This window comes from Brassica napus, chromosome C9, assembly GCF_020379485.1.
Source record: "Brassica napus cultivar Da-Ae chromosome C9, Da-Ae, whole genome shotgun sequence".
Lineage (NCBI taxonomy): Eukaryota > Viridiplantae > Streptophyta > Magnoliopsida > Brassicales > Brassicaceae > Brassica > Brassica napus.
Window position 1 is genome coordinate 4,195,230 of NC_063452.1, and position 15,791 is coordinate 4,211,020.

The following is a 15,791-nucleotide window of genomic DNA, read 5'->3' on the forward strand; positions in this document are numbered from 1 at the left end:
CTTCTTTCACACCATCTTCATCTTCTATAATTCACAAATTTAGAAAAAAAAAGAGAAAGAAAGAAAGAAAAAAAGAAAGAAGAAGAAGAGGAAGGGAGAAAGCTCGTCGCCGGAGCCACCACACGCCAGGACGTCGTCAAGCTCGTCACCACCATCATCCGCAACCAAAGATTTGGAACTTATTTGAGCAGTTGGAGTTCATAGATACCACTCCTCTTCCTTGCTAAGGTGAGTGTCTATTCCGAACTTCTCGTTCATAGCATAGGATCCCGAATAAATATAATTTATTTCTAATATGTTCTGTCTGCTTGAATCGAGTCTGTCATTGCTTGTTTAGTTATTAGGTTCTTTGCTTAAACCGGAACTAGGGTGGTAGATGGCTCAACATTGATTGATTCACTTGATATAATTCTTAGTTAGAGATATGTTTGAGGCGGCTACAGGAAGGTGTTCCTGTATGTCAGATTGTTTGAGAGGGTATGGCCAGATCCAGTCGACCGGCTGGACCGTATTCTGGAGAGGTCGATAAATCGTCCGAGGGCGGTGTTACCGAGCACTTAGGTCGGCGTGTTTCATTTGGCCTGTTAGTGGGCAGCGAGTACTTACCTCGCTAGGACCATTGTTTGTTGCTTGGGTACTTTAGGTACCGTGTTTGACATGTATTAGATTTAAATTATAATTATTCAAAATGTTATGTCCGTGTTCCCGGACTTCGGGATAGCATCCCATACCTCATTGGGCGATTCCCCTGTCGCTCACCCCTCACTCTTCCCCCCTTTTAGGTGAGATCGATGAACAGGAGTGATCTTATCGGACTTGGGCTTCTTGGTGCTATTTGGGCTTTTGGCTGTTTACCACTATCGGGCTTTGAACTTCTATCACTCTTATCGTTTTATCGCTTTTGGGCCTTTGGGCTTCTATCTATCGTTTATGTTTATTTCCCATTTCAGACTTTCGGTTTATGTCGTACTTTATATTTCGGATGTTATCGTTATCGGGCCTTTTGGCCTTATGCTATCGTATTGATTTTTATATTACGATGGAGATTATTATTATTATTTGAGTTGTATTATTATTTTATTTCCGTTTTTGTTTATTATTATATCTCGAAAGTGACGGGTGTCACATTTTGGTATCAGAGCGGGTTCCGTCCCGGCTCCGACCCGGGATGACGATTGTGGAGACCTTTGTTTATTCGGTTTTATTCGGTTTTATTCGGTTTACACGATTTTAGACGATTTCAAAGTATTTTCGGGGATTTGGGAATTTTGAAAATGAAAATAAATAGCACCATTCGGTTCAGTAACTTCTAATCAAATTGTCTTTTTATTGACGATGAGTTACTCATCGTCATCCGTTATCTAGCTAACAGGATTTCTGCCAGATGGATGATGATGTCACTGTTTAACGGATTTCTCAGGTGTGTATCAGTTTCGTCAGCAGTATTCAGAGATTGTCCGTATGTGGATGTGTGACGTTGTTGCCACCACCCAAACCTCAAACCATCGCTCCACGAGTTTTTGTTACTGGAGTTTATGTGGTATGAGATGTGAGCCATGAGTTGGCATGTGTTGTTCGTGTGTATGATATATTGACTGCCTTGGAGACATGGTTATTTTGTAAACTCGTGGGGTTCACTTTTGGATTTGGGGTGCGGCAGCTTGCGTTGTGTTGACATTGGAGTTACGCTTGGTAGGTTTGCCAGTTTTTGGCATTGTGGATCGTGTCAGAGATGTGTCAGTTCGGATAGCTGACATAGGACGTTGGGAGCTATTTATATTCATCGTGGTGACCTGTTGCCTCATTTATATTCGTCGTAGTGTATCAGTTATGCTTGGAAGGACGATTGGTTCAGAGACTCGTTAGAGATGGAGCTATGCTTTTTACGATGTCATCCTTGGGATGGATTGACTGTCATGACCTCGAGAAGTGTTGGATTTCCTGAGGGCAAGAGTTCCTATAACTGGAGCAAATGAAAGATTTTATTGCATACATGCTACATGCAGAGAAGTTATTGGATATGGGGAGTAATTGGATTTGGTGATCATCTCTATGGTCAGCATGAGCTGCAGGATCTTCCGGTTATTGCAGAGTATGAGGATATATTTGTGACCTTTGGAACGGCCACCACAAGACACATGAGACGCTCTTGCAATTTGTTTAGAGCAAACAACACCGGTTTCACAAGTTCTATTCCGATTAGCACCAGCAGAGATGACCAAGCTGAAAGAGCATGTTGAAGATTCATTAGACAAGGGTTGTATCAGACCGAGTACTTTACCGTGGGAAACATCATCATTGTTTGTAAGGAAGAAATATGAGAGTTTCAAGCTTTGTATCGACTACATAGACTTGAACATAGTAACCATCGTATTGATGAATTTTTGGATTAGCTGCATGCAGGATCATGGTTCTCGAAGGTTGTCTTGACATCAGGACATCATCAGATTGCTATAGTTGAGGAGTATGTACGGAATGTGGGTTTTCGTATACGCTCTGGATATTATGAGTTTTGGTGATATCATTTTGGATCGACGAATGCACCGATAGCATTTGAGAAGCTTATGAATGATGTCTTTCGTGAACACTTGGACAAGTGCGCGATTGTACTCATCAACGACCCCTTTGATTTATTTTTGTAATAGAGGGAGCATGTTGAGCGTTATTGGATTGTGTATTGATGCATAAGGATCAGTTCATTGCATATGCATCGCATCAGTTGAGACCTCACGGGACCCACTACCCTATACATGATTCGGAGTGGTTGCAGTGGTATTTACGTTATAGTTTTGGAAATCATAATTGTACGGGAAGGAAGTTCAGATTCTCTCGGATCATTAGAATATGAAATTCATCTTCGTTCATTAAAAACTTGTACTTGGACAGTGCAGTTGGATTGAGTTTGTAGCAGACTATAGTTGGGATATCGCCTACCATCTGGTAAGGACAACCAGGTGATAAATGCCTTGGGTAGGCGTGTGAACTGTATCTCAGGAACCAGGGAGGTTCATGAGTTTACTGGAAGATTTGCTAGTCTCAGATTGGGTGTCATTACTGTCAATGGAGAGACAAATGTCCTTGGGACTTTGGAGCAGACAGTTTTGCTATGGAGGATACGCAAGCACAAGTTAGCATTATGGATTTGGTTGAGCAGATCGAGATTGAGAGTATTGGATATCATACAGCTTTGAGCAGGATGTACTTGTACTGAAACTGAGTTTGTGTGTTGGACGATAAGCTGTTAAGAAAACGGATCTTACGGCAAACACATCACTCGTGTTTCTCTACCCATCGGGAACACCAAAGGGTACAAAGATATGAAGAGTTAACTATAATTGGTGTAATATGAAGAGAGTGTAACTACATTGCGTCGCGGTGTCAGACATGTCATATGACTATTACAGAGGATCAGTTATCTATCATGTTATTTTTGAGCTTTCTTTTGCCGGAGTGGAAATGAGGCATGGTGATTATGGACATTGTTATTGGATTTTAAATCACCATATGTGGAAAGGATGCCACATAGGTAGTCATGGATAGACCTACCAAGTCAGCCCATTTCCTATCAATTAAGAAGACAATCAGTGTTGAGCAGTTGGCGCAAACTTACATCAGCGTGATTATGAGGTTTCATGGAGTTCCTATCAGCATTGTATCGGATTGGGATAAGAGTTCGCGTATGCATTTCGGAGAGCCTTTGGGAAGGCGCTTGGGACAAAGGTCCATATGAATACGGCTTATACCCGTTGACAGATTCTCAGTCAGAGATGACTACTAAGAACTTAAAGGATATGTTCAGGAATTGCATCTTCCAGTGGGATAGAAGTTTGGAATGCATATACATCTAACAAAGTTGCCTACATCGACAGCAATCATTTGAGTAATGAGATATCGCTATAAGAGGTTCTTTATGGTAGGCCTTATCGTATACCACTTTGCCGGACCAAAGTGGGGGAGCGACATGAGTTAAAAGTATTAATGGTTCAAAAGACGGCTGAGCAAATGGAAATGCTCAATGACGGGATTTCGGAAGCCCATGACGTCAGAAGATTTATGCAGCTAAGCGCCGTAAATATTTGGAGCTACATATGGGCGACTTAATATACCTGAAAATAAGGACATTTCAGGAGGGACCTAAGACTCAGAAGATAAAGGAGCTTAAACCGAGGCACATGGGATTGTATCCTTCACTGGAATGGATTGGATTAGTTGCTTGCAGTTATTTTATCAGCAGTGTATCAACCTTTTATGACTTGGTTCATATGACAGCATTGCAAAAGTTGAGAAGGCGCTATAATTATTTTGCAGTAGACGTCAAGTGAGTTCATAAAGATTTTATGGACCTTATCATTTATTGAAGATTTTGGATCATCATGAGAAAACAGTTTGGGGAATGTCGACCGTGTTTGTCCGAGTTCGTTGGGAGGGAGATAAGACTCAGGAGGAGACCTAAAAGGCCGAGTGAGGATTAGTATTCGAGGTTCTGCTATGATGACATTGGGCACGTCAGCTTATGACATGAATTCAGGGACGAATTCCTTATAAGTGGGGGAGAATTGTAATGACCCAAACCCACCATCTCCACCTTCTTTCCCACCATCTTCATCTTCTATAATTCACAAATTTAGAAAAAAAAAAGAGAAAGAAAGAAAGAAAGAAAGAAAGAAAGAAAGAAAGAAAGAAGAAGAAGAGGAAGGGAGAAAGCTCACCTGAGCTCGTCGCCGGAGCCACCACACGCCAGGACGTCGTCAAGCTCGTCACCACCATCATCCGCAACCAAAGATTTGGAACCTATTTGAGCAGTTGGAGTTCATAGATACCACTCCTCTTCCTTGCTAAGGTGAGTGTCTATTCCGAACTTCTCGTTCACGGCATAGGATCCCGAATAAATATAATTTATTTCTAATATGTTATGTCTGCTTGAATCGAGTCTGTCATTGCTTGTTTAGTTATTAGGTTCTTTGCTTAAACCGGAACTAGGGTGGTAGATGGCTCAACATTGATTGATTCACTTGATATAATTCTTAGTTAGAGATATGTTTGAGGCGGCTACAGGAAGGTGTTCCTGTATGTCAGATTGTTTGAGAGGGTACGGCCAGATCCAGTCGACCGGCTGGACCGTATTCTGGAGAGGTCGATAAATCGTCTGAGGGCGGTGTTACCGAGCACTTAGGTCGGCGTGTTTCATTTGGCCTGTTAGTGGGCAGCGAGTACTTACATCGCTAGGACCATTGTTTGTTGCTTGGGTACTTTAGGTACCGTGTTTGACATGTATTAGATTTAAATTATAATTATTCAAAATGTTATGTCCGTGTTCCCGGACTTCGGGATAGCATCCCATACCTCATTGGGCGATTCTCCTGTCGCTCACCCCTCACTCTTCCCCCCTTTTAGGTGAGATCGATGAGCAGGAGTGATCTTATCGGACTTGGGCTTCTTGGTGCTATTTGGGCTTTTGGCTGTTTACCACTATCGGGCTTTGAACTTCTATCACTCTTATCGTTTTATCGCTTTTGGGCCTTTGGGCTTCTATCTATCGTTTATGTTTATTTCCCATTTCAGACTTTCGGTTTATGTCGTACTTTATATTTCGGATGTTATCGTTATCGGGCCTTTTGGTCTTATGCTATCGTATTGATTTTTATATTACGATGGAGATTATTATTATTATTTGAGTTGTATTATTATTTTATTTCTGTTTTTATTTATTATTATATCTCGAAAGTGACGGGTGTCACACAAAACCTCTTTGAGAAGAATGGATTCAGAAAACGGGCCGTGGCTTCGCCAGGTCTCGAGGAGAAAATGTGGCTGTCGTCTTTCTTGCTTTTCTTCTTCTTAGAGACGAAGACGCGTGGAGGAGTGACTCCATTTTGAAGGAAGCATGAGAGAAGTGAGATAGAAAAAAAAAGCTACAGGGGAAGGGAAGGAGAGGAGACCGTCTCTTGTGTACCCTAATTAAGAGACGGTTTTTATGATAATTGATATTTGTTTTTTTAATTAAGCTAAGAAACTCCTTAAGAGACTTTGATAAAAATGTTCTAAGTCATGTCTTATTGTACCTCGTATTTTATATTTGCGACAGTAGTTGGGCTCTGTTATTGAGGCCGAAGGGAGAAAATATTAAATGGCTGAGCTTTACCCGGTCCGGCCCCAATATGAACTGCATACTTTATCATTGGCTTTGAAACATATCAGTCAAATCAATGATTAGATTTTTGGTCAAAATAGTTGTTGGGAAGACTTTTTGAAAGTATACAAGGATTTTAATCTAAAGATTAGTAAATGCGTTTGTCTGGTCCACTGGCTGAGAACAGCATACTTTTCAAAGTTAAATTAGTAGATAATTATCGGTCTTAGACTCTTAGAGCATGATTATCGAAAAATTCTTAGGATGTAGTTCTTAGTAGAATATAAAAACCCGTCTCTTAACTTTTAACTAAAAAACTTAAGAACCGTCTCTTAAAACTTTTATTTAAGAACTGGTTCTTAGTTTTTTTAGTTAAAAATTAAAAAACGAATTCTTATATTCCGCTAAAAACTTCACCTTATTAATCCTCCAATAATCATGCTATTATGACTCTCATCTAGTCATCTCTCCTTCTACATTCTGTAGATATGTAAAGAAATAGTTACTGATTTTAGTGTGTTCCAAAAAAAAGGTTACTGATTTTAGTGGATTCGAATGAGAATCAAAGCTTGTAATATATAGGTAAAAATAAAGGTTAATGTCCTTTTATAGTAAAAATCAGATTATTTTTTTCTTAAAGAAGAAAAGGAGAAATACAAGAGAAAAAGTTATAATTCAATTCTAATGGTTTGAGTGCCAAAATTGTCTGACTCTATGGACAAATTGAAAGGTGCCACATGTCACTTAAAATTAGAGAACAAAGTCTACTCCACAAGATATAATGACGAGCACAACGTGAGCCAGAGTTATAGTGTTGTCGATTTATTCTCCATTAGAAATACCTTCTTTTTTTTTTTGTTCAACCTCCATTAGAAATACTATATTTTAGTTTTCTTTCCTTGTGTTATGGCCAATTCTTGTGCCAATAAAAGACAAACTTCTGAGTCATTTCTTTTTCGATTACATGAGTTACAAAATTTGTATAGTTGATTTGATAGCCGAGTTTTATAAATTTCATCTTTCTTTATTTCTTTATAAAATAACATATAGTGGTCAGAGATTCTAGATGGCTTCTTAATGTTTTGGGTTATATATGTATCTAGTTTGAGTCGTAAAGCGATATAATAGACAACCAATAAAAGTCAGTGTGTAAGAGAGACATTGTAAAATACAATAAAGGAAAATTAAAGGAAAGAAAAAACAAATACAAAAGTTTATATTCTTGAAAACTAGAGTCTTTTATAAAAGAAGTTAACCAATAACAAACAACACAAGCAAGAAGAAGACAAAACATCAAAAACAAGACCATGAGTAACATAAAATTTCCCAAACATGTTTTATACTTTGTCTTCTTGTTAATCTTCCTTCTTAGCAAATCCTCTGATGCATACGGAGGCATAGCCATCTACTGGGGCCAAAACGGCAACGAAGGTAATCTCTCGTCCACATGTGCCACCGGCAGGTATGCTTACGTCAACGTCGCCTTTCTTGTGAAATTCGGAAACGGCCAAACGCCTGAGCTCAACCTTGCCGGCCACTGCAACCCTGCTGCCAACACTTGCACCCATTTTGGCTCTCAGGTCAAAGATTGTCAGTCTCGTGGCATCAAGGTAATTGGTCCATGACATATATCGATTAGGTATATATATATATATATATATATCGATTTGGTCTAGATCCGACTTCTTGAAATGGAAAATGAATATAAATGATTCCTCCAAGTTTTACCTCAAATTTTGATCATATATTTTTTGTTACCTGACCAAGATTTATAGTCTAGAATAAAAAGATGTGTAGTCTAGTGTTTGTGTTACTATAATCACCTAGATTAAAAAAGTTTCAGAAATTTTTTTATTAATGTTGAAATCATATTTTTTATTAAATAAGGTTATGTTGTCTCTGGGTGGCGGAATCGGAAACTATTCGATTGGGTCGAGGGAGGACGCGAAAGTGGTTGCAAATTACCTGTGGAACAACTTTTTGGGAGGAAAGTCATCGTCACGTCCCTTGGGTGATGCTGTTCTTGATGGTATCGATTTCAATATCGAGCTTGGCTCCCCTCAATACTATGATGATCTCGCTCGGTAATAATAGGAAACGTTTCGAAACCATGTTTCATAATAAATTGAAAAACTTATGACGGAGATTATACTGAAAGGATGATTAATTAAGTTTTTCATATTTTCACTTTCTCCGAGAAAACCGTTTTCTTGCATATTTGTTGATTATTTTAGTTTGAAATATCAATTTAAACTTATTATTTTTATATTGGCCAGGTTTCTTTCTAAATATGGCGTCAGTGGAAGAAAAGTGTATCTAACAGGAGCTCCTCAGTGTCCATTTCCGGACAGATTAATGGGAAGTGCTCTTGATACCGAACTTTTCGACTACGTTTGGGTCCAATTCTACAACAATGCACCGTGTCAATACACTTCTGGTAACACCAAAAGCCTATTCGATTCGTGGAACACGTGGACCACTTCGGTCACTGCTCAAAAAATATTTCTAGGTCTCCCGGCGGCTCCTCAAGCGGCCGGAAGTGGGTATATTCCACCGGATATATTAATTTCTCAGATTCTTCCAACACTAAAGGAGTCTAAGAAGTATGGAGGTATAATGCTTTGGTCTAAATTTTGGGATGATCAAAATGGATATAGTTCATCCATATTGGCTAGTGTGTGAAATGAATCTAAATGGCCTTTGTATTTCTGCATTTTTCAGTTCCTAGTGTTTGGTTTATGAAAGAATTGTTGTGTGTGCGGTGCATGTTGGTATACTGATTTGCGGTATTTGTATCAACATTAATTACATGACTATTAACTCATCAAGCTCTAACAAAGTTGAGTTGACCTAAGGGTAAAGAGGTTAGGTCGTAACTACCGCCACTGGAATTCAATTCACGGTGGAAAAAACTATTTATAATGTTTAGGTTCACAACAAAAAAGTGAAATTAACTTTTTTTTTGCACCAAAAAAACTCATCAAGCTCTAACTCATGAAAGTAAGGACTGCATGTATTTTAGTACGCACGGATATTTACTACTCCTTCTGTTCCTTAGAATTATATATTCTAGATTTTTCACACATCTTAATAAAACACGTTAAATTTGCATAGCTTTTTGTGTTTATCTTTTTTCCATAATTTTAAGCCAATAAAAATTTAACTAGTGCAATTAAGTTTTTTGAAATTTGCAATTAGTTAATAAAATATGCATTGAAAATATAAAAGATGTATCTTTTTAAAACAAAATTTTTCTGTAAAATATGTAATTTTAAGGAACAGATGGAATAGTATTTTTCTTAGAAGAAACGGTTTCCACGCTATTAAATGTTTCGGCTCCACTTTGCCCGGTTCTAATTCTAGGCAATATCTAGGTAACAAGAGTTGGCACGTATAATATCCATTATCCGCTGCATACATTCTGCTCATCTGGTACTACATATTAATAGGTGGGGGTGGCATAGAGCGAATAGTACCATAAATTTTAGTTTTTGTGATTTACTTCGTAGTTTATGAATATTTTATTTTTCAATTTATTTTACTTCGGCAAAATACAGATATCCGGTTTTTCGAATATTAAAAAAATTAACAGATATTTATGAATATTTACAGTAAATATCTAGTCCACTTTATTTAATACAAACAAATCTAGAAAAATTATACAAGTCTGTTTTCCAAACACTACAAGAAAACATAATCTTAACGAGGGCGGTTTTCCTCGCTAATTCGTCGTAAAAGAGGCTTTACGACGAATTAGCGAGGAAACGCGTTTGCTCGTTACACGTCTGTCGTAACACATATTTCCTCGCTAATTCGTCGTAACTTAGCGAGGAATATATTTCGTCGTAAAGACGAAGTGGGACGATTCGTCGTAAAGACCACGTCAATATTCCACGTAAGGACGTCGCTATAATACCTCGTAAATACCTCGAAAATAGTTCCTCGTAATCTACACGTAAATACCTTGAAAGAGTTTCCTCGCAAAATACACGCAACAACCACGAAATGATTTCCTCGTAAAATGGTCGTAAACTTTTCCTCGTTATTTCCTCGTAAATGATTCATCGTAAAATACTCGTTAAATATTTCTCGTCATTTCCTCGTAAGGTTTCCACGTAAAGAGGTCGTACATTGGCTACGAATTTACTTCATTTTTATTATTTTACAGAATTTAAAAATATAATTAAAAATAATTAAAATTATTTAATTTAATAATAAATTAAAATTCAAAATAAAAATAAATCAATATGAAAATATTTTATATATAAATAAGTTTTGAATTTATATAATACAACAACCAAAAAAAAAAACTAAGGGTCGTTCATCGCCCGGTAGAAGATCACCCCTCCTCGTAACATCCGCCTCGTTATATACGCCGGATGACTCGCCTTGAATGGGATGTTGTTGTCGCATGTTCCTCAACATGGACTCCCATTCCGGATTTGTGGCCTCAATAACGTCCAAGAAGCCCTCGACTCCACCCATACGAGATTTTATCGCGGTCAACTCGTTACGCAGCTGAGCGGACTCTCTACGCAGCTCTGTGACTTCATCATCCCGTCGCTGACCATAAGACGATGTCGCTCTCGGAACATCGTTGACGGAACCAATACCCAACGTCCGTCCCTTTTTTAGGGACAACCTTAAAAACAAAAAATAAATATTGTAAGTAAAAATTTAAAGTTAAATTAAATGAATAATTAAAAATTAATTTTTTTGAAAATTTACCTTCTCGTAAATCTTATCCACTTCAAGTGTGGATAAGGTGACGGGTAATCCGTCGGTAGACTGCTGGGTCAGCTGAGTCTGGCGGTCATCAACCCGAGCAACTACGTCGCTGTAGATTTGCTCGGACTTGCCATCTACAAATACGCCCGCCTTGTTCTTGTGGGTCCTCTCGTAAAGTTCCATAAGAGACGGGAGATGTCCCGTCTCTTTGGCCTAAAAAACAATTAAGAAAGTTAGAATAAATTAATATATGTATTAAAAAAATTATTTAATAAAATATTTAATTACCATTTCCAAACGGACACCGGCGTGGGGTTTTTGGCCCGTAGTGTGAAGCATCGACCCGTTCCCGTGCTCATCGACCGTGTTACGGGAGTTAGAGCAAGCCTGGGCGATTCTAATGGAATCAGGAAGGCGCCAATAACGGATGAGGCCATCCCACACATCCGTGGTGAGCTCAGCGGGTTTGCCACGCGCATACCCCTTCACGATCCAGTCACCCTTCCAGTTGGAGACCGTGTCCAACAAGCGAACTTTCGCTTTCGCGTTAAACTTCTTCTTCACCCTCTCAGTGATCCCCAATGCCCAATTATATTTTTGCTGTTGGAAAAAATAAATTAACAATTAGTTTTTTAGAAAGTATATATATAAATCATGAAAAAATTAAAATATATATAATTAATTAATAGAAACTTACAGCGTAAATTTTGAACCACGTCTTTCTGACGTAGTGAGGCGTCTTACTCCAGTTTGGATGTGCCATGGAGAAGTAACCCTTGATCGTGTCGGTTACGTATGATGCAAGACATCCGTCAACCCCCCACCTGGAAAATACAAATTTAAAATATAAATTATTTTTTAATGTTATAAAAGAAATTAAACGAATTAAAAAAAAATTAATGCAACATACCACAACGTTCCGTCCGGTCGGTCTGGGTCGATGACTGGTAAACCTTCTCTGCCTGGCAGACTGAGAATGTCCTCTACAGTGTACTGCGAGTAAGGAGCATTTGGAGGCACCATCAGATCAGGATGAATATCGGCGACCATAGGAGGCACAGGAGGAGGCATCGGAGGAGGCACAGGAGGAGGCATCGGAGGAGGCACATGAGGAGCCGATGGTGCACTAGAAGAAGTAGACCCAGAGACTCTCTGAGTGTACTGAGTCTCGGGGACAGTCTCCTGGCCCGAAGAACTGGGAGCGGAAGAAGAGGCCGGGTCTAAACGACTACCCGGCTTACCGAAGATCTCTCTGTAATGGGCAATAAGTCTTCCTTTTCGAACCTGGGAAAAAAATGAAAATTTTAAAATTAACATCAACAATATATTTCCCAATATTATCCACTTAATCACCACTAAATAACATAAAATCCGCAAACCTATCTAAATTCCCTATACTAACCACCTAATCTATCCTAAACTAACCAAATTAGAGAGGAATCAGAGAGGCTTACCATTGCTACGAAATGGAGAGGAAGTAGAGAGGAAGTAGAGAGGAAAGAAAGAGTGAGCGCTCAGGTGTATATATAAGATTACATATCGTCGCAAATTCGTCGTAAGTTTACGACGAAATAGCGAGCAGTTACAAAGGCCCGTGTTGTTGTTTACGAGGAAATTGCGAGGAATCACAAAGGCCCGTGTTTTTGTTTACGAGGTATTAACGACGATTTTGCCTACGTGGAATTAACGTGTTTTATGTTTAAATCTTTTTACGTGGTCTTTACGACGATTTCTGGTTACGTGGTCTTTACGACGATTTATGCTTACGTGGTATTTACGACGATTTCATCCTACGTGGAATTCACGAGTGTTATGTTTAAATCCCTAGAATCCGAAACCCGAAACCCCATACCCGAAATCCCAAACCCCAATCCCCAATCCCGAAACCCGAAAGCCCAAACCCGAAACCCAAAACCCAAACCCCCATCTTTAATTTTCTACTTCATATATTCCAAGCCCCATATTTAATTTTAAGTTTCGTCGTTATTCCCAAACCCCAACCCCCAAACCCGAAACCCGAAAGCCCAAACCCGAAACCCGAAACCCAAACCCCCATCTTTAATTTTCTGCTTCATATATTCCAAACCCCATATTTAATTTTAAGTTTCGTCGTTAAATTATGGTTAAATCCCTAGAACCCCAAACCCGAAACACGAAACCCGAAACCCGAAATCAAAAACCCGAAACCCCAAACCCCGAACCCCTAAACCCGAAACCCCAAACTCGAAACCTCAAACCCGAAACCCGAAACCCGAAACCCGAAACCCGAAACCCCGAACCCCTAAACCCGAAACCCAAAACTCCGAACCCCTAAACCCCGAACCCCAAACCCCAAACCCCGAACCCCTAAACCCGAAACCCGAAACCAAAAACCCGAAACCCCAAATCCCAAACCCGAAACCCGAAACCCGAAACCCCAAACCCCAAACCCCAAACCCAATATTCCTTATTTTCTACTTCATATATTCCAAACCCCATCTTTATTTTTAGGTTTCGTCGTTATTTCCTCGTTGTCTTACGTTGTATTTACGACGATTTCATCCTACGTGGTTTTTACGACGAATTCATCGTACGTGGTATTTACGACGATTTTGTCCTACGTGGAATTAACGAGTCCCGCGTTCTGTATTTTTATATTTCCTCGTTATTTCCTCGTTGACCTACGAGTCCTTTACGACGATTTTTTGTTACGTGGAATTAACGAGTGTTATGTTTAAATCCCTTGAATCTGAAACCCCAAACCCCATATTCCTTATTTTCTACTTCATATACTCCAAACCCCATCTTTATTTCCATTCCAAACCACAATTCCCACATTTGCTTATTCATAAAACAAACTCCCGGCATTACCTTATTCATAAAACAAACCCCACATTATCTTATTCATAAAACAAACTCTCTCATCTTATTCATAAAACAAATACATCAATCGGATACATCGACATTCTCGTCATCACTAGAAACATCATCATTTTCATTAAACTCGTCTTCAACAGCTTCGTCTGTGGCATCATCGGTAAGATCTTCGTACTCGTGATTATGCGGATCAATGAGAAGGATGTCATCAATTTCTTGTTCAGGTTCCTCAACTTCATTTATTTGTTCTTCTTGCAATGGTGGTTCTTCTCCACTGATGATTCGTCCTCGAGGTGTAACTTTGATCACTGCTAACCAATTTATACCTGAATCTCTCATCTGAGGGTATGGAAGGAAGCTAACTTGATCTGCTTGTGAAGCTAAGATGAAAGGCTCGAATTTGTTGTACCTTCGTCCACCGTTGACATCAACTACACCGAATTTGTTAGACCGAACACCTCTGTTGACGACGGGGTCGAACCATTCACATTTGAAGAGGACGCATTTCAGCTTCAGTATCCCTGGAAATTCGACTTCAATAATCTCCGTCAAGATCCCGTAGAAATCTGTTTCCCCTTTCACACATATTCCATAGTTACTGGTCGCCCGCTGTCTACCATAGTCATATGTATGAAAAGTATAGCCTCGTGTGAAATACATATGTGATGTGGTGACCTTTACAAGTGGAGATTGAATTACTTCGTGTAACCACTTAGGATAATATGCATCGTCGTCGTCATAATCAACCTGCAAAAATAAAGAGAATGTTAATGAAATACAGATAATGTATGAAAAAAACGTTTTAGTTAATACCTGATTCCGCAACCACTTAATGAAGTGTTGATCTTTCCTTTTGTCTACGTCACTTGTGGATATACCAGGAAATGTTTCTTCGACTTGAGAAACAAATAGGCTGTAAAATCACATTTTATAGGAATGAATCTCTCGCAATTATACAATTAATTATACTTATATGTGTTTCGAAGTGTCAATATATGTTACCTTTCAAAATAACGCATCAATGGATCTTCGCAATTGAGTAGAATATAGGTGTGTGCACTATGAGCGTCTTCTTCACTCGACCACCAAACCTCTTTAGACTTCCCACTGAGTCGCCCAATCTAGCTAAACATGTCTGGAACAACAGCAACTGCATGTGTTGGCGCAACACCACCATCATCATATCTTCTTGGAGCTCTTCTCCGTGTACGTACTTTTGACGCAAAGTAGTACGATGTGAAGTGAGAAACTTCTTCCGTCAAACTTCCAGCAATTATAGAACCTTCAACTTTGGCGAGGTTCTTTGCTTTTCCCTTCAAATATTTCATGGCTCGCTCATACTGATACATCCATCCGTAATGTACAGGTCCACGAAGCAATGCCTCATATGGGAGGTGGACAGCTAGATGCTCCATGACGTCAATATTTCCTACAACCTCGATTTTATGTTGTCTTTTGTCTTCCCTGGGACATTCAATATTGTATTCATGATGTTCTCAAAGAAATTCTTCTCTATATGCATCACATCGAGGTTGTGGCGCAGAAGAAGATCCTTCCAATATGGCAACTCCCAAAATATACTCTTCTTGTGCCAGTTGTGATGAACACCGTAAGAATCTGGCATATTACGAGGGACATGCCAATTACCAACCCCAACGAACTGTTTCGTTAGCTCCGTAGTAGTCGATTTGCGCTTCAATTTGTTCTCCAGTTAGATATGGAGGAGGAGTGTCTCTCACAACCCTTTTGTGCCTAAACAAATTCTTGTTTCTTCGGTAAGGATGGCCAATGGGAAGAAATCGACGGTGACAATCAAACCAACTTGTCTTCCTACCATTCTTCAGTTGAAACGCATCTGTCGTTCCATTACAATATGGACAAGCTAATCTCCCATGTGTAGTCCATCCAGACAACATCTCATAGGCAGGGAAATCACTTATGGTCCACAAAAGCATCGCTCGCATCGTAAAATTTCTCTTCGTTGAACAGTCATACGTCATCACCCCTGTTGACCACAAATCCTTCAACTCTTTTATCAGTGGTTGTAGGAAAACATCCAGGGACCTTTTTGGATGGT

General features: G+C 39.3%; 1 protein-coding gene across 1 annotated transcript; it reads left to right on the top strand.

The window, feature by feature from the left end:
- The first annotated feature begins 7,260 nt into the window (after positions 1-7,260).
- Positions 7,261-8,958, top strand: LOC106428431 (acidic endochitinase). Its single transcript, XM_013869186.3, has 3 exons — positions 7,261-7,740; positions 8,018-8,214; positions 8,407-8,958. The coding sequence occupies exons 1-3, from the start codon at positions 7,438-7,440 to the stop codon at positions 8,810-8,812; spliced, it is 906 nt and encodes a 301-aa protein (XP_013724640.2). The 5' UTR covers positions 7,261-7,437; the 3' UTR covers positions 8,813-8,958.
- Positions 8,959-15,791: the final 6,833 nt, after the last annotated feature.